The sequence below is a fragment of the Pituophis catenifer genome, unplaced genomic scaffold (genome assembly GCF_029215685.1).
Source record: "Pituophis catenifer annectens isolate HBS135680 unplaced genomic scaffold, rPitCat1.0.hap2 SCAF_2, whole genome shotgun sequence".
Lineage (NCBI taxonomy): Eukaryota > Metazoa > Chordata > Lepidosauria > Squamata > Colubridae > Pituophis > Pituophis catenifer.
In genome coordinates, this window is record NW_027256882.1 from 72,257,761 (window position 1) to 72,277,889 (window position 20,129).

General features: G+C 38.7%; 1 protein-coding gene across 1 annotated transcript in view; it reads right to left on the minus strand.

Annotated features, from left to right (window-relative positions):
- NCKIPSD (NCK interacting protein with SH3 domain) overlaps window positions 1-20,129 on the minus strand; it is a 121,075-nt gene that overhangs the window by 14,703 nt on the left and 86,243 nt on the right. The window contains exons 6-9 of the mRNA XM_070933623.1: window positions 11,704-11,874; window positions 10,957-11,043; window positions 8,216-8,354; window positions 85-165 (exon numbers count right to left, since the gene is read on the minus strand). Coding sequence (XP_070789724.1) covers window positions 85-165; window positions 8,216-8,354; window positions 10,957-11,043; window positions 11,704-11,874 — 478 coding nt within the window. The remainder of the gene's footprint in view (window positions 1-84; window positions 166-8,215; window positions 8,355-10,956; window positions 11,044-11,703; window positions 11,875-20,129) is intronic.

The window sequence follows — 20,129 nt, forward strand, 5'->3', positions numbered from 1 at the left end:
AGAGAGATCTAGAAGTACATGAATTCAGTCCTGGTAAGTGGCTGCTTGCCATCCAGTTCTCCCTATGTTCAAAATCATTCTCACCATAGTGATGGTATGGTAGAGGTTCTCCCATACAAAATATCATCGTCAGCACCAGTGCAGAGTAACACATCTTCTGATGGTCTAGGGGGGAAAAATCATTAGCTCTAACAATATTGCCATGGCAGAGTATCATGCATTTTTAGTCTCAGAATTCACCATATTTTTCTGTACAGAATTATCTTCTCTGCTGGACATCTGTACAGCCACAACTGAAAAGTATATGTAACAAACCCATTAAAAAACCAAACCACATATGGACGTTTTAGATTAGTACATATCTTAGTATGAGGAGATAGTGTATACTAGCCCTCAACAACCACAAAGAAGCCTTGAGTGTAAATGTTCTACAACAAGTATCATTTTAAAGTTAGTGTACATCATCATCTTTTCCTAATTTGGTTGAAGCTTCAAAGACATTTACTCTGCTTGTTGAACCACAAGTGTAGCTCACTTCTGATATATTAGGAAACACTACTCATTCTAGAAACTAGCAACGTCTCTGAGGGCCTGACACTAGCTTATGCTATAATAAAACCAATTATTGTGTGTCTTTTTCTGACACTCATTCCTTAAGCATTCAGATGGCATATTTCTGTTTTCAGAAAATCTGAAATCAAAAAACTGACAAGGTTGGTTAATCTGTAAGATAAGTAGACAGATTTATGACATGGCTAAGCAACTAGGTCATATTCTGCAAATACAGAATAATTAACTTCTTAGCTACTTGTTGGCTGGGCAGAAATTGTGGCCAGTTAGATGGTTGCCTGTTTCCAGATATATCTTAAAGCTTAAACCCTTATGAATTGATGCACAATCCCATTATAAAATAAGATAAGATAGGTGGGGGAAGTTAATGCTCTAGACTGCACTCCTGGGGAGAGTATGTTTTATGGCACCAGGTGAAGACCTGGCCCTTTAAGAGGTGATTCTGAGCATAGGTTATGGGGTTTTATTTCACTCCTTCTGACAACCCCCCCCCATGTTAGTGCCCACTAACATGGACTGTTGTTGTAGGACATTGACTGTTGTTGCCTATTTTCAAACTTAACTTCCAACAGGAAGAAAAGCACAATATTTAAAAATAAATAAAAGTTTAAAATAGATCTCCATATAAAGTACATTTAATATAATACAAACGTATCCTCTAGCTGTAACTTAAATGCCTTCCCTAAAACAAGGGAAAGATTTTCTCTAGGAAAGATCAGTCTTAGCAAATGTGAGTGGAAGCCTTCTGAGATTCAGTAACATTCCAGGTGTGCAGTTTTGCTTCCCTTCCAAAGCACATACGGATCTCATGCATCAACCTGTCCCAGAGTCTCCTACTGCAGCATAATTTTCACTTGCAGCATCTATACATGAATGCTCCACAGAATCCCAGCCGCTGCCTTTCCTGAATCTTAATTAGTTGGCATGTTCCAACAGGGGTTTATGTGAGAAATGCTGCATAAGAGGCACATGGCCAGCACGAAACACATTTTGTCCTATTTATAATAGATCATCAAGCCATGCAGAAATGTACAAAGTTGTGGTATTATATGCAATAATGAATAATCCAATGGAAGTCATTTAAAAGAGGACTGATGCTTAGGTTATCCATCCTGCAAGACGACTAGCATAAATTTATTTGGTACTAGAATAAATTTGTTCTTTTCCTATCCACTGTGTCATTTTATTTCACTCTGAGATGGCATGACTATCACTCTCCATCATTTGGCACTACCAGTCACACAAGCATATATTAATTGGAAATTAATTGGACTTTGGGAAAAATGCAAAGAAGAACAACTGAGATAATTAAAGGACACAAAAACGTATCAAGAACGGCTGCATGAATTGGTCTAGACAAAGGAAGGACTAGGGGTGACATGATAGCAGCATTCCAGTATTTGAGGGGCTGCCACAAAGAAGAAGGAGTCAACTTATTTTCCAAAACACCAGACAAGGCAAGACAAGGAACAATGGATGGAAATAAATCAAGGAGAGAAGCAACCGGAAATTAAGGAGAAACTTCCTAACAGTGAGAACAATTAACCAGTGGAACAGCTGTTGTCAGAAGTTATAGGTGTTTCTTCATTGGAAGTTTTAAAGAAAAGACTGGACAGTCACCTGTCTGAAATGGTATAGGGCAGTGATGACGAACTTTTCGGCACAAAGTGCCCAAACCGGAACACACGTGCATGCCTGTGCATGGGTGCACGCTGGAGTACCAGAAACCCAAAGACCAGCTGGCTGGCACGTGCATGCCTGTTTTTTGGCTGTTTTGGGCCGTTTTTTGGACCGTTTTCAGGCCATTTTTGGCCAGAAAAATGCCCCCCAAAATGGCCTGAAAATGGTTCAAAAAACAGTCCGGAAAACAGCCTGGAAAATGGTTTTTTGGGCATTTTGGGGGCATTTTCAGGCCGTTTTCCAGCACTCTGGTGCCCGCGAAGATTAAGAGCAGGTGGCAATGGCACACATGCCCACAGAGAGGGCTCTGCGTGCCACCTCTGGCTCATGTGCCATAGGTTTGCCATCACGGGTATAGGGTCTCCTGCTTGAGCAGGAGGTTCTAGCAGGTTGGACTAGAAGACCTCCAAGCTCCATTCCAGCTTGATTCTGATTGATTGAATCAGGATTTGCAGGATTGACCTATGTTTCTTGAAAATGTGAAAAGAGGGCAAAGAGGTCCATGCTTTGGATGCGTTCCCTGTGCTTTTATATAAAGCAGAATAAGGAAACATGCTCTATAGCAGCATTTTTCAAGCTGGACAATTTTATGTGTGGACCAATTCCCAGAACACCCCAGCCAGCATGTTGCCTTGGGAACTCTGGATGTTGAAGTCCACACATTTTGAAGTTGTCAAGCTTGAAAATCACTGCATATCATTCACCCACTCAGCACAGGGTATGCAAACCATTTTTTAATTGTGACTCACAGGCTGAGAGAAGGATTGGCCCAAAGTCACCCCGCCTGCTTTTAAGCCTAAAGTTGGACTAGAACTCACTGCCTCCTGGTTTCTAGCCTGGTGCCTTAACCACTAGATGAAACTGGCAACCAACTTTCTGGAAGACTGCATCATTCTTCCCCCCCCCCCCCGCCCCTCCGTTTGTGCTGAATTTGTTTTCCAGCTTTAGACCTACAAACTGGTATCACTGTAGCAGCTGTAACTGTTTTTCAAAGAGAATGGATGACAACTGGCAGCTGACAGACCACATCTGGTTCTTCCTGACATCTTCTTTGAGTCCTTCACCTTATGTTCATCTCTACAGGCAAATTACTTGTAGAGATGAAAAACCAGGAGTAACTTTGAATTCTACTCAATTACTCTCCTGGCAGAGGAATGAATGTAGGAGCCTTTGGGCAGTTAACAAAACACTGCCAGGATTTTTAACCTATGGAGTTCATGCTTTGTTTGGAACAAGCCAGGCCTCTATGAACAAATATCCCATGCTAGAAAAAGGCTAATCGTCTCCAATGTAGAGCTTCAAGCTTACTGCTTCCAGTGTAAGGCAATTCAAGTATAAAATATATCATTATATTTTGCTACTATTTTACAAAGGCCAGTAGCTGTTACTTGCTGAAGAGGGAAAGACCAGGAATAATTAAAGATCTGCAAGAATTACAGCAAATCACTAGAACTTCAAAAGATAAAGACAGCAGATAAATCAAGCAGATATGAAATTACAAGATTTGTTTTAGTTACTTCAATTAAAGGAAATAGAGTGTCCCAAGCAAACCATTCTACAAAAAAGGCCATTGTTGAACCACAGGTGTATTAAAAAAAAAAAAGAGTGGGTTACAAACATTTTTATGGAGAAAACAACAATCAACTGTATTCCCCTCTGAAGTTATAATATTGCAAATCACCATGGGACTCTGCATCCAATGGCAACACACACATAGTAAGCCAGTTTTCAGAAGTGTCTGAAAAAATGCTTTCCCTACAGTTTTGGGTCAACATCAACATTTTCTGAACTTGACATTAAGGTACATCTTATTTTACTTTAAATACTGCAAAAGAAAGCCGCAAGGAGGGGGAAAGGTGATGTTCAACAAAGCAAGATTAACATTAAAGCTCTGTGTGTAACTTGGGCCTGTTGATGTAGAGACCAGATTACAACTGTTCTAGTTAACTGGGCCTTGCTGTATCTTATAGAAAGCTTTCCAGAAGGATACTTAAAGCACTACAGCCAGATGTGTGATGGCAAAGAAACACTGTGGGACAAATTAACTCACAAAGAAAAACCGGGCAGCAGCCATAATGCCAGTGTCAGCGGTGGTGTTGTATTATTTCATCAAACTTATTTAGAATCTAGTGTTTTAGCATCCTATGTTTCTCTTTAAAATTGGGAAGCTAAAATTGGGATGCTATGGAATAGCTACTGCAGACTTGGCACCAATCTGAGTTGCTTGAGAGTCAGCAAGGATTACTCTGATCTCTGCCAGCCACAAAAAAGGATTAGATACTCTGCAATCTATCAGAAGATGGATCAGCCTCAATTCCCAAGTTGCTGCCCCAAAATAAGCTTCCATCACTATACCATGCAAAGTCATTTTTCATGAGAAATCCTGTTTACAGTTCTTTGACAGCAACAGGGAAAAAATATCATCCAAGCGCTGAGTTACAAAATAGTGCTCAGAAAGGAATGAAAGCAGTGCAAAGTGCACACCATCTTTTGCTGCTTATTCATTACTTTAGTGTCCTCCTTTGCCAATTGTTATTTTAAATAAACTGCCATTTGAACATCAATGAAAAAGGCATGATAGTTTGGCCAACAAAGAGTACATGTCAATCAATGAAGAGTCTCTAACACATTAGCAGTGACATGCATGCAAGATAGATGTAACTCTTAGCCATGAAAAAGACAAGCTTTGGTTAGAAAACATGGCAAGGAGCAAGCAGATAAGACACATTTTTCTGAAATTGATACCTCATTAGCTGGACATGTACACGGTTCCTATTCTAACCTCAAGTGCCCCTCTGGTGATAGACTTGACTTGTTGGATATTGAAAAGTGGAATTAAGTGTAAGAGTAGTAGCAATAGTAAGAAGGTGGAGGTGCTTACATTGCTGCTCTAAGTTCATGCCATTTAGGAAAGAAATACCAACCACAAAGCCAGAGTCTGACACCAAATAGATGGAAAGTCCTACCTACAAGGAAGTATCAAGAGACAACACAAAAAACAACACGACATGCATATTTTTGTGAGAATTTAACTGGATATGCAGGTGGACTTGGAAAGAGCGGTAAAGGGCGAAGATAAAGACACAATGAGAGTCCCTACTCACCTGGCTGGCAACAAATACAATGATAAAAGAATATGAACACTGAATGAATGACAGCAGGAATTTCTTAGAGGAAATTACTGAATATAGCAGAATGTAACAGACTGACATTAGTGAGGAAGGGAACTGAATCCTGCTGTTTAGATGGCGGCAAGCCAGCACCCCTCTTATAGCAGAGGCAAACATCCTGCTAACATGAAGTGTCAGCATCATTTTTAATCTCCACTACCAGGCTGCAGAGAGAAATAGCCTCCCAAAAGTTCTACAAACAAATGTAGAAATATTTGGTCTTCTGACATGGCAGGCAATCAATAAACTCCTGTGATAAAAAGAAAGCTAGCGAGTGAGTATGTGTACACAGCCAAATCTCAAAAGAACAGGCATAAAAAGTTTCATATCCAGTACTTGGATCAGAATGTATCCTAGAGCAATTGCATAGTTATGTGTAAAGGTGGTTATTACAGCTGCATAGGATTTCGTACTCAAAGGATGCATCACATTTGGCTGAGAATTCTTCAACCAAACAAATCTTCCCACAGAGAAAGGTATGGCTATTTCAAACAATTGTAGGAAGGTCCTACATTCGTATCTATACCCCAAAAGCACCTGTAGGTCTTTGAGCAGGATGCACTGCATATCCCTACTAATGACTTTGACACTTATTCAGGATTTCCCTTTTCATTTTGTTAAGGTTGCTGGGAAGAACAGTTTTGATGGTCAGATTCAGACCTAGATAGACTGACTGACAGCAGGGCTTTGATCAAATGTAAAATGTTCTTTAGCTCAGCCTCTGTTTCTATCGTATTTTTTCTGATTGCAATGGAGAAAGACCATTTTAGTGTCTTATGAACTCTCTCTGATATTTAGGGCAAATGCACTCTAACTTATTCTCTTAGAAATTTTTCATCTTAAAGCTTTTTCTTAAAAGGAAAATATACTAAAGCAGTTGATCATGTTTGTTGATCTATTTAAATCCTAGATAGAAGTATTGTTCCTAGTAAATCAGATTTTTTTTAGTGATATGTCATTTAAAATAAAGGTAACATACTGTATTTAATTATAAGATTGAGTGCTATTTTTTTTGTCCTGACAGTAAGACAATGTTGGCAACTCCATGCATAAAGTTTTCTTGGCAATGCTATGAAGTGGCTTGTCCCTGTCTTCTTCCAACCTCGTCATGTATCCACCAACACTTGAGTTCCAAGGGCTTTCCTATTTAAGTGCCAATGATGGTTCTTGCTTTCAAAGCTGAAGTCCAACATAAAACTTATTCAAGAGTATCAGAATCCAAACTTAAAACAACTCTTATGGCAGACTTCCCGGGGGGGGGGGGGGGAAGGGAGGGAGGGAGGGAGGGGGAGAGGGAGAGAGGGAGAAGGGGGGAGAGGGAGAGGGAGAGGGAGAGAGAATTGTGTTCTCGCCACATCCATGCCTTCATCTTCATTTCTCCATAATAGTACATAATTGTCATATACCACAAGGAAAATAGAGATTCCCTTTGAAAATTATTGCTAAAACTGATTACTACCAAAAAATTCATAGAACCATAGACTTGGAAAGGGTCATTTAAGGGATCAAGTCAAATCTGCTGTCCAGTTTTGGAATCCAAACCAAAGCATTTCCAACATGTCTCTTGAACAAATTCAGCGACTCTGGGTCATTGGTTTCATTGTCAAGTTGCTCTTAATATTAAGGTTTTTTTTCCCTAACATTCTACCAGAATCTATATTCTTTTAATGTAACTTAATTCAGTCTCCTGCACCCTCAAATGTTAGATAATAGATCTTGACCTTCTATGAGATATATTTCAAGATATTTGGACAGTGGTTTCATTTCCTTCCTCTCTCTCTCTCTCTTTTTTAAAATATTAAACATATCACCAATAGATCTGCTCTTTGATGGAGATAGGCAGTTTAGAAATATGAAATATAAATAAATAGTCTTAGTTTGTAGTTGCGTGTTATCCTCATTGCTTTTTTCCAAATCTATGCAAGTTTTTCTGTATCATGGTATCCAAAATGAGACATGGTCTTCAAGGTAGGATCGGACCAAAGCAGAATAAAGTGGAAACATTACTTCTTATAATTGTACTTCTGTTGGTGCAGCCAAAATTAGCATTTTCTTTTTTGCAGCCATATTAAACTAGTGGCTGATATTCAGGTTGTTACTCCAATAACTTTTGCCATGTAATAGTACCCACTTAGGTATTCCCAATCTTATATCTACACATTTGGTTTTTATTTCTTAAGTGAACTCTGCATTTGTCTTCATTAAATTTTGTTGTTACTTTCTGTTCATTTCTCTAACTCATCAATATTGTTCTGATTTTTATTTCTGTCTTCTAGGATACTAGCCCGTTTGCTCAAATTTATATAATCCACGAATCTGATATATATTCCACCCACTTCTTTACCAATTCATTAACGGAACCTTGAAGGATAGAAGACCCAGAACTGAACCTTAGGATACCCCAGTCAATACCTCATCTCCTCATCATCAGTCTCCAAACTGATGAAAAATCATTGAGTAAATAGCCTTGTCTTTGGGAATTGTAGTCTTTAATGTAATTTTTCCCCTTGCTACCTGTATCAGGGATTCTCAATGAAAAGGAAGAGGTTATGATCTTTATTACTTTAATACTACATTACTTTAATACTACATTACTTTATTACTACATATTAGTTAAATCTATATCCAGATTTTCCACAACATCATGTTCAACACAGATCATCACTTCAATTACTGCAATACAGCTTTGGAATATATTCCTTAAGAGCCTCAAGGTAGTGACATATCATCAGGAGAAGAAAAATTTGTATTCAGTCTGAGCTATAGGAAGATTTACTGTATAAAATATGCCTCACCTTGGGTATGAGTTTGCATATCTCGGGCTAGCTCCATTGGCAGAACAGAATTAACCAGAGCAGAAATAATAGCAGCATCCAAATTGCACATGGCTCCAAAACATTTCAGAAGCAGCAGGCGTAATGGAACTCTGTGCTCCTTAAGAAGAAAATTGTTTTTAATTAACAAAATACCCAACTATAAATAATGCATGCTTCTTTTACTTGCTATTCAGAAAGTGAAGTATTCCAGGTACACCTCAGAAAATAATTATTCTACGCTGACCGCAATAATTTCAGTAAGCAAATTATTTTATTTATTTAAAACATTTATACTGTATGGCCGCTCATTTTATACCAGATTCCAATCAACAATTAAGACAACATAAAAATCATATCAAACGATTAAAACTGCAAACATTAAAACAATAGCTGACATTAAGTCAGGCTCCTAAGAGTCTCCTGATGCTATCCCAGTGCTTTGGGGATAAAGTCAGATCTTTGGTACTTTTCAGAAGGCTAGAATGAGAGAGGCCTATCAACTTCAGGGGGAATAATGTTCTGTAGGACTGTGGCTGCCACCAGAAAAGGCCTGCTTCCTAGCTCTGGTTAAGGGAAGGGATTAGGGGCGTGCCCACCCTATCTAACCTGGTAGGATAGGGAGATGTCCTTAGGGCACGGGTGTCAAACTTACCGTGTCACATTGCTGTCATGTGACATATTGCGACATTTTTTCCCTTCGTGAAGCTGGGGTGGGCATGGCCTGCGAGTGACGCATCTGGCCCGCGGGACGCCAGTTTGACGTCCCTGCCTTAGGGAAATGCACTCCTGCAAATAACCTACCAATATAGGGCTTTAAAAGTGATAACACTTTGAACTGGACTCTGAAGTAAATCGTAAGCCAGTGCATCTCACACAATAGAGGTATTACATGGGTAAACCTAGGGACACTCATCACTATGCATGCTGCCTCATTCTGGACCGGATGAAGATTCTGGATGGTCTTCAAAGGCAGCCCCACGTAGAACCCTCTGCAGTAATCTAAATGGGAGATGATCAAGCCATGAGTGACCTTGAGTCAAGTTTCCCAGTCCAGGAAAGGGTGCAATTGGCACGCTAGACAAATCTGTGCAAATCCATATGGGGTGGCTATTCAGAACATCAGAAATTGTAAAGATGCCATCATTTTATCACTGCATGTTTTGTCCTATTTTTTGTGCTCCCTAGATAAAGATTCTAAGCTTCTAAGAATCATGTCACAGTTAACCTGCCTTACACTGGTTTTCATGAGTATTCTAGTATTACTCTAATATTCCTTCTAGTATTACTCTAGTATTCCTTCTAGTATTACTCTAGTATTCCTTACAGTTACAGCTTAGCCTATATTCCAGTCTGTTACCCAAAACAGCCCAAGTCACAATTGTCAATCATTCCTAAATGTTCTTTCTTATGCAAACTCAGTGGAGAAGCCAGCAGGGAAGATTGCAAGCAGAGGGGATGGAGGATTTGATGGGCTTGGTGGGCTTCAGGAACGAACCTCAAACCTTCTAGATTTCTGAAGGCAAGGAAGATTTTCTAGGCTAGGAAGGCTGGAGAATGGCATCATTCTCACGATCGCTTGGAAGGGCTCTTCTCCAAATTGTGTGATTTTTGAGAAGGACCCTTCCAGTGATTATGAGAATAGGCCAGTTTGCAGAAGGATGTGAAGTGGCCTTGATAGAAAGCTGCAGAAAAAGGGCAAAGATAAGTGGACCTAGGTGTGATGGAGTGAGGAGACAGAGCCCTTTCTCCAGTGCTCTGCTAAATGACCTGCACAATCACTTAACTACCCCAACTGGTTTATGATTGATGAGCAAAGCAGTCATATCACCATCTCACTTAATGATGGCTTCCCTCAATGACCAAGATTCCAGTCCCAATTGTAGTTGCAAGCTGAGGACTACCTGTAGCCTAATTTCCAACTCAATACACAGATGTATCTCAATTAACCAAGAAATGGTTAATTGAGATACATGTTTCAAGGCACCCGTGGAAATCCTTCCAATGACAGTAAGGCTGCTACTTCTCTTTCTTAATGCTGCCTTTTAAAAGTAGGAAAAGGAAAGCTACATTTGGCTTTCAAATTGCTAGGAAGGACTCTGGTAGTCATTATTTCTACTTTTTTGGGGAAAACAAAGCAGTCAAGCATAGGAAAATCAGGAGGTCCAGGCAGTTTAAAATGAATATAAAGGCTTATTGCAAACTCATGCTCTCTACAAAAATCTGAACTGCTAAAAGTCAAAGCAAATTGGAAGAATTCAAGGTGGGCTGGACTTGGATCTCTTGTGGGCATGAAGCGACGTAAGTCCGATGATGTGTTTGACCCCTCCCTCGGGCTCAGCCTGGTCATCTCCTACAAAAATGAATATTACCCCAAATGTTATTGTTATTTCCATCCACTTTTTTCCCAATGTACAGAATCCAAAGCAAACTTTGAGAATATTCTATTGTTTTAGTGTGCTGACATCAGATTTCCTAATTCAGCCACTGCTCTTATACTTGGCCCACTGGTTGATAGTTTAGGGTAGGGCTGCCTTGCCTGCTATTTTTACTAATCAGTCTGATTGGAGATATACCTAAAATAAGGGAACCTAGAGATTGAGGGTGGAGGTGGAAGAAGAGCATCATTATAGCAATGCTGAGTTACTGCTATGTTCAAATTTATTAATATACAAGGAAGAATTAAATTATTCAAGAGTTATGCCCTAAATGCAATGTCATACCATCTGATAATATGTCACAAGAGATAATACTGATTCAAACTCATTCCTCCTGCACATTTTCTTGCATACTTCTGGATCTGCATCTGTCTGTAAAATGAATGGGAAAAAAAAATCAACGTTCAGAATAGAGCAACAAAGGCATAGTCTATGGCAAAATCTAGTCTATTTTCAATGTTGGTAGTACTAAAACTGTATGTACATTAAAACAGACTTTGCCCACAAGAATGTTTCTTTCCCTCCCTCCGTCTGTCTCTTGGGTAACACTGCTATTTTATATACATTCTTACAGGAAGAAATACCTAAGAGCCTTTGCAATAAACTCATAAACAACTTACTTGAAAAAGAGCCAAACCCAGATGAAAGATGAATGTTATTATTCACTTGGAGAGGATTAAAAATTGTCTAATGAGCTCGACAATTACTGGAACATTTACTCTGACTACACCTGAGATGAGTTAGCCCAAGAGGCAAACACATAATATATAAGATCTCATCTAACTTGACTATAGCATTAGGAATGTTATTATTATCTTAGCTAGAAGGTAACATTTATTGTTACATTTGAGAATTTTAATCACTTGGTCGGCACCAAAAATTTGAGCTTCTCTTGATTCCAAGGGCCTCTATTTTCTGAACCGCCCATCCAGGCATTAAGCTATCTTATCACTCACTTTCCATTTATAATAATCAAAGTGCTGAGCAAATAAACTTTATAAAGAGCCTGTCTCTGCCAAAGCAACGGATTACCAAAATCTGAAGCAGTTCTTCCAAATAACAACAAATGACATTTTCATCTTCATAGAGGGCCCAACTGCGCTGTTGGGCATCATCTTTGTGCCGAGCCAGATCTGTAAATATCACCTTCAGTCTCTCTTCATCGTGGCAAATCTGTCCAGAAGGCAAACCTGAACAGAGATCCTGCAAGAAAAAGAAATAATGCACCATCTTAACAGGAAGTACTACTGGAGATGCTCCAGTTTTCAAATACTTTTCAAATAGTTGTTAATATCTGACGTATGATCTATCTATACTATCTAGCAATAAGGTACATCATTTTTTTTCTTTATGGAACAAATTTCTTTCAAGTAATATGTAGATTTCTACACTTACAGATTTTCTGAAATACTTAGGTGAATAACTTTATATGGAAACCCTAAATTTGCCTCTTTGAAATAAGGCCCATTTCTACAGTTGCTAGGAGAAACAACAGTTTATGAATTTCTATCCCTGCAACACAGGTAGTCTTCGTGTTATGACCATTTGTTCAGTGATTGTTTAAAGTTACAATGGTACTGAATGGACTTACGACTGGTCCTTGAAGTTCTGGCATTTACAGCACCTCCCACCTTCCCCCCTTTGCTCACTCTCAGCCAAAAGCATCCTCCTTCCCTGGGGCCTCTGTGTGATCATATGCACGCACCCGAACCTTCTTTTCTTGGCCACACCATGCCCTCTTTCCCAGCCCCATTCTCTTTCCCTGGCCTCCCCAATCTTGCATTCGTGCACCCCGCATTCTTTCCCCAGCCTTCCTGTTCACATGCTTCTAAAACAATTATCTATGATATTTGTTAGGGTATAGGACAATCTATGAGAATTGTGAGAATAGACTGCTGGATCTGAAGGGCCAGGGGTTCAATGCAGCAGGGCACTGCTTTTTTTCTTATGGCCTTAATCACCAGGAGAGATTAATGTATCTTTCAACAGAAGTTTGCTAGCTCCTTAAGCAAAGGAAGATATTTTTAAAACATAATCAGAATCATCTGATTTATTATTCTGTAGAAATTCAGCAAAGCAATAATAATTATACAATTATGAATTCAACAGATCGCAAATTCCTTCTGAACTGCATGTGATTTCTAGAACTAGAGAAGAAAAAAAGGCAATTCTCTACCACAGAGCACATTTGGTAGCATCAATTGTGCCACTGAGAAGCTTTTGCCATAGTCATTACCTCTGACAGAAAAAGACAGAGGCAGGCTTTTAGAGAAGAACCTAACAGATACATAGCAAGATTTATGAATAAACGTGTAGGGAATTAAAGATTTTGTACTTTTAATTTTCAGGTGCAATTATAATCTCTATCTTGATTTGTCTTGCCAGTAATTTACCAGCGAGGGAAATTACTGAGGGAAACCTGTGACTTTTCCATCTTTGGCAACTCTTAGGTTTTATCAGTCTCAAAAATAGGGAAAGCCAAGAAAAATGATCCTAACAATTAACTTTAATTTTAAATTTGTTTTAAAATAATAGGGGTGTTTTAATTTGTTTGGGCCAAATTATTTAATATGTTTTTATATTGTTTTTAAAGTTTGTATTATGTGTATTTTATCTTTTGGCTGTTCACCGCCCTGAGTCCTTCGGGAGTAGGGTGGTATATAAATCCAATTATAAAATAAAATAAAATAAAAAATAAACTAAGCCTTCCTTGGTATTAACTATAGTTTTTTTCATTTGCATGACATCACTGAAATTAATTTAGAAGATCTTGCAAAATAGTCTTCAAGCAGTTTGTTTGCGCAGAAGCTCATTTAGTGACTGCTTCACTTAGCAACCATTCACAGTTATGAGTGATGAAAAAGTAACTTTATGTCCAATTCTCACGTTCATGACCTTCACAGGTTTGTAAAACAAAGGAAACCTGAAGCAAGATTATATGGAAAGTCACAGTTTCACGTAGTGACTGCTTTGTTGAACAACTGAGTTGTCAGTCACAATTGTGGTTGCTAAAATGTCACGTGTAAAAGATCAAGTCCACACATGAAGATTCAATTAAATTGATTTATTGCTAAAGCCTATAGACAGGAATTCTCCTCATCTAATGCAGAGGTGGGTTGCCCCCGGTTCTATAGAACCGGTAGTAAAAACGGCGGGAGGCTCCGCCCACCGACCCCGATATCACCAAAGCGCACGTGCGGCCCCACTGTGAACCGGTAGTAAAGGTAAGTATCTAATGATCTAATCTGATCTAATGATAAGCACCTGGTTAGAGTTACCATAGATAAGGGACAACGGCACTTAAGAGGGGTTGGACTTAATTCGTTTGTGGCTACGCAAGGATTCTAGGCTGATCCCTCTTTTCACTCCATCCTCAGGTTCTGCCATTCTTTCTCCTACATAAACAAATATTATCTCTACTGTAATCAGTGTTCTGCTTTGGAGTTTCTTCATATGAAAGTTATTACTGTATTAGAGAAGCAATAACCTTATATTGTGATTTGGCATTATATTTTTCACAGCAGCTATTATCTTTTTCTCTTTATGTTTGGTTTTCAATAAGTTTAATATTTGGAGGTGCGGGGGGGGGATAATGTTTTGCATTCCAATTAATTCACCTTGCGAAAATATTTTGCATTTGCCTTCTGAGCATGCTTATGATCAACTAAATCTTTTCTGGAATTACCTGTAGTTGGTATGATATTTCAGGCAGAATCAACTCAAATGAAAAAAATAAATTTCTGCTTCACAAAACCTGCTTTACAAACATACCCCCCTCTCCCTCTCCCTCCTAGCCACCCCTTTCCTATTTTTTTTCTTATTTGTATCCGACATTTATTATTTTTACAACTAGGTGGCAAACATATCCAACCATCTTTCTCCTACTATTTTTTTTTTTTACAAAGATTTCAAATAGTTTCTTTAAATATATATATATATCTGCAAATATGCTAATTTAGAACACAGGAGATCAGAACTGCATCTTGAGCTGTAAAAAGCTGTGCCAAATCCACTTGGATTACTGTATGATGATGATGATTACTATTACCACCGTATGTACCTTGCCTTTCTGCACAATATAACTATCAAAGTAGTTGATCTTTTTTCTCATCGCTCACAGTTATCACTGGAGGCTGAATGAGGTTAATATCACTTACATAAATACAACAAGAAATATCATTTACGTATCCTGAAAACAAAAATGCCTATTCTATTCAGATTCCTGGAAACAAAAAGCAAATAGGTTTAACAATTAGTTATTACAGGGGTGTCAAACTCAAGGCCTGGGGGCCGGATTCGGCATGCAGGGTGCTTAGATCTGGCCCGCGGGGCTGCCTTGGAAACAGTGAAGGACCAGCCCGCGATGCCTTTGCCAGCAAAAATGGAGCTTGTGAAGACTGCCCACAGCCCTCCTGAGCTCCATTTTCGCTGGCAGAGGGTTGCAGGAGGCCGTCACAGCCAAAAACGGAGCTTGGGAGCCCGTTTTCACTGGCAGAGCTCTCGGGCCACCACAGGCGCCCCCAACACGAGTGAGGTCAAACTGGCCACACCTACCCTGGCCACACAGACCCCAGCCTCCCAAGGTCAAACACAACCCTGGTGTGGCCCTCAATAAAATAGAGTTTGACACCCCTGAGTTATTAAATACAAAAGCACTTTCCTTGAAAATCTGTACACCCAAAGTAGTGAAAATATCAGCATAAAATACCTTTTGGCACAGTAATTCCTGTATGAAAGATGGCAATTCAAAAACCTTAAAACTGATAGGGTTTTGCACTTACAGCTATATTTATAACATGATTGATTGAATGAATTCACAATTACAGAAGAATTGTGAACCCATTGTTAAATTCTTGTGATTAGGTCACCCTGGAATCTCTTTTTCCCAAGTTTGGATACTTCCTGTTTTCCCATAAAGCTTTAAACACCATACTGATTTTTCTCAGCTTACACAATGTGATAACAAAGTGCCTGAAAATCTAACTAGAAAAAGGTGCAAACATTTTGCTAGTTTTTTTTTTTTTAAGGTTTAAAGATAATAAGAACCCTTTCCTCCCATTACTCCAGTTATTTTAATATGCAAAGTAAACAAGACACTGTTATCTCTATATTTTCTTCCTACCTCCTCCATTTGTTAGGAAAGAGACATTATACTTGAGATGCTGAACTGGAACAGCACTGACATTACTTAAGAGAAGATAATAGTTTTGCTTCTTGATGACAAATAATGCCTCCTATTTGGGGTGTGTGGGTGAGGGGGAAGGAAGTGTTATGTGTGCCACCTTGAGTTCCTTATAGAAATCTGGGATAAAAACAGATAAATAGCTATCTACTATGCATAAAAATATGATCTTTTAGCAGAAAGAGCAACACATTCTTGCTGTTTTCCATAAATGTCTTGGAAACCATCACCTGAGAATGAACCCTGTACTCTAATAAGGAACAAGTCATCGGTTATGGTTCTTAATGGCTCTGTTTACGATGGGCAGAAGGAACCGTATTTTTCGGAGTATAAAATGCACCTTAGTTTTTGGGGAGGAAAATAAGGAAAAAGCTGATTGGCGGGTGGATCGGCCTCCCGGAATACCCACAATCAGTTGTTCCCAGAGATGAATTTTAGCAACAGGTTTCTTGGTTGTGAGCTCTGCTTTGCTTTTTTTTTTCAGCCTCTGAAAGCTTCCGAAACAGAGCTTCAGAGCTTTTTTTTCTGAAGCTGTTTCAGAGGCTTTTTTACTGAAGCTTTCTTTCAGAGGCTTTTTTTTTTCCCCCTGAAGCTCTGTTTGGCGGCTTTTTTTCTGAAGCTTCATTTCTGAGGCTTTTTTCAGCCTCTGAAACCTCCATTTGAATATAAGATGTACCCAGATTTTCACCCTCTTTTTTGGGGGGGAAAGGTGCATCTTATACTCTGAAAAATATGGTATATCTCTGATGACTTGTAGTCAATCCTGCTAGCCTTTTTGGCTCTCTTTTTTGAGAATCAGAATAATAAAGGTGAGTTTGACTTCTGGTGATTTCATGGAAGCATCCTGGTAACTTTCTTGAAAATAACATGGAGGTTGTCACCTTCTGAGGTGTTTCCCAATCTCACACACAGATCTGGGATTTGCTGTTGTTCTGCGATTTGCTGTTAGTTCTGCCATCCTATTAAGTCCAAGCCTGGTTAGTTTTTACGCATCTGTTAACATTACAGTATTCTGATAGCAGCAATGGAAGGAGTCAGCCCATTATCCTAAACTATACTGCTGAAATGAGAAAAAAAATTGTATTCAATATAACCAATTTAGGGATGTTTTTGCACAGAAAGGCAGTGAGTTCCATTTAATTCCAATCCTCAAATATTGCTGGCTTAATAATTATTTTCTAAAAATCAGAATTTTCTGCCAATTGTCGCACTATACTTTGAATAATGGATTCCAAAACACAAGATATTCTGCAACCTTGAAATCAGCCTACTTTTGATTTACTAGGAAAAAACCCTGCTGCTTTCAGTCTTTATAATAATATTGGCTTATTTCCTTTAACATTCCCTTCCTCATTTGCTATTATTCCAAGTATTAAATTAAGCCTAATTTATAAATAAAAATATATGCCAAGTACTTGGACTTTGTCAAAACCTTGATTTTTATAATCAACCTTCATGGCTTGCTGAAAGAGACTGAAATAGAATTTTACAACATGAAGATTCAATCTGATAGCATTTAAAGTATCCATATTCATTTTTTAACCTAGGATGATGTTTTATTTATACATTCATCTATATAAAACACTTACATATAGCTGAGGAGTGATGGCCAGATGTTAGTTTTACAAACTGCCATGTAGCAATTTTTCAGCCAAAGCAATTTACCATACTTTTAAATAACAGTCGATCACTGACATATTTGCTACAGGAATTGAATTTATTTCTCCAGCTCCATCAATTTATATGCATTAGGAAAAATGAATGATAAGCTAACTGCAGGATTCATTGTGAAGGACTGCTAGATGAGTCTGCTTCTCCATTTCTTCAAATGTTTGCTCCAAAAAGAATGATTATTTGGGCACTACCACCAAATAATAATAATGTGCCAATTTGTTTATAACCTCATTAACACTATCACAAAAAGTTTTGATTTCATGTAAGGGAAGTTTTGTGGAAGAGAGTGCTCAGGATTATCTTCATGGCCAATTTCTGATGATTTGCTGTGACAGGTTTTCAAAATAATTATGTGCCACATAAAATACATTTGATTCAATCCCAACTCATCGTCCCAGAGTTGTTTTGGGATTTTTTAAAAAAAAGATTTTCAGGAGCTCTCTTAATAGAAGAATTTTATATATTACCAGAGAGATTCTTTCGCTTTTAACCTTATATATTAATAGCTTCCCAGAAGATCTGGAGGGCTCTTCCCTCAGGCATTGGGTCAGGATGAGAATTGAGACATGCCCACCTATATTTGGAGTAGTAGTCTTAAAGCGCCTTGCACAGGGGTGGGTTCTTCTTACCTTTACTACCGGTTCGCAACGGGATTGTGCACGCGTGCTCACTTTGCTTTCACGCGCAGATCGCCAATGATGTCATCTGGGGCAGTGGGCGGGGCCTCCTGCTGGTTTTACTACCAGTTCTTGCGAAGCAGTTCGTACCAGGGGCAACCCACCACTGGCCTTGCAATAGGTTTTTTTTTTTTTTGCATTTTTGCCTATTGGTATTATGAGTTTATGCTAAGGTTATGTTATATAATGGGTCAGCCATACAAATCTTTAATTTAACTGCTATCCTGCTACAATATAAGCAGATTCCCAGTGATCTATATCATGTGATAAAATAGCAACAATCAAAAGTACAGAAATTTCCAATCAAACACAAAACCTGATATCCCAGGTAGCATTTAGCATCAGATCCCAAATGTCCTCCAGAAAAGCTCCATTTTCATCTCCTTCTGTAAGGAGACTAAAACTGGACCCCAAAATCATTCCCACAGGGGGCAATTGCAGAGTCTGCCTGACCACAGAGAAACAATACTTGCGAGTTTCAGCCCCTGGACCTCCCCCAAATGGGCCACGACCATCATTCTTCACATACTTTTTAGCTTTTCAAGACATCCTGTGGTATTTAATATAAGAACCTTGTGTTGTGTTTGCAGATATTCCTCCCACTTTAAATTAAGCAAATATCTACCACTTTTAAACCCTAATCATAAAAATGAAAGAGTCAGTTGTGGACTCACATAGTAGATTATGTAATTGGAATGTTTTAAATTCTAACTATCAGTTAGCTTCAGGGGTGAAATCCAAATTTTTTCCCTACTGGTTCTGTGGGCGTGGCTTGGTGGGCGTGGCAGGGGAAGGATATTGCAAAATCTCCATTCCCACCCCACACCAGGGGAAGGATACTGCAAAATCTCCATTTCCTCCTCTCCTGGGGAAGGATATTGCAAAATCTCAATTCCCACCCCATTCTGGGGCCAGCCAGAGGCGGTATTTGCCGGTTCTGCGAACTACTCAAAATTTCCGCTACCGGTTCTCCAGAACCTGTTAGAACCTGCTGTATTTCATCCCTGGTTAGCTTCCTTTGATGAAATTTCTAGGGGGAAAAAATTATAGTATCTTTCTGTGCCACTTCTACATTGCTGGAATTCTTGGGGAACAGAATGCATATGTCAGAACAGGAAAAACATAAAATATGGTTTAAAGATGCACTGAAAATGCTTCGTTTCTATATTGAAGCCCAAGAGATTATAAAAACCAATATTCTCCAGGAGTATGGCAGAAAGTACAATCTTACACATCCCTGCAAGTAATTTTAGGAATCTAAGAAAGGATATTTGAAAACTGTCTGCCAGCAGCAATAGTTAAAAAGTAGGAAAACTAGGATATTTTAAAAGAAACATGTTGGGCTTTTAAAATCAACCTTAAATCTTTTATTAATATGTATGAACCTTAAGTGGTCATCAAACATTCAGCATCAAAATTAGTTAGCATACAGTTCTGATGATGATTATTTAGAGGGAATTAAAGATGAATTTGAATGTAATAACTGCATTTATAATTAATTAATTAATTAATTAATTAATTTGTTAGTTTTGGGATGACCATTCTCATTCAAATCTATTTTCTTGTTATCCCTCATCCACCAGTTTTCTAAAACAAACTCGCCCAGAAACAGTCTTAAACAATATCATTCTATTGGCATGCTTTCTTTTCTGTCTAACTGCTGGCATATTATGCCTTAGAGCAGTGGTTCTCAATCTGTGGTCTGTGGACCCCTGGGGGGGACACGATGTCATCACAGAGGGTCCGTAAAGGCTTGAAAAAAGAAGAAGGTACTTGGCTGATACCTAGGACACTGGCAGCAACTTGTATCAACCATTAGCACCAATCAATGGTATTTGTGATGCATTTTTGAATATTCAGTTGACTGAGTTTCATGTTTAATGAATGAAGTAAATACTAATAACAACAACAGTAACAACAACAAC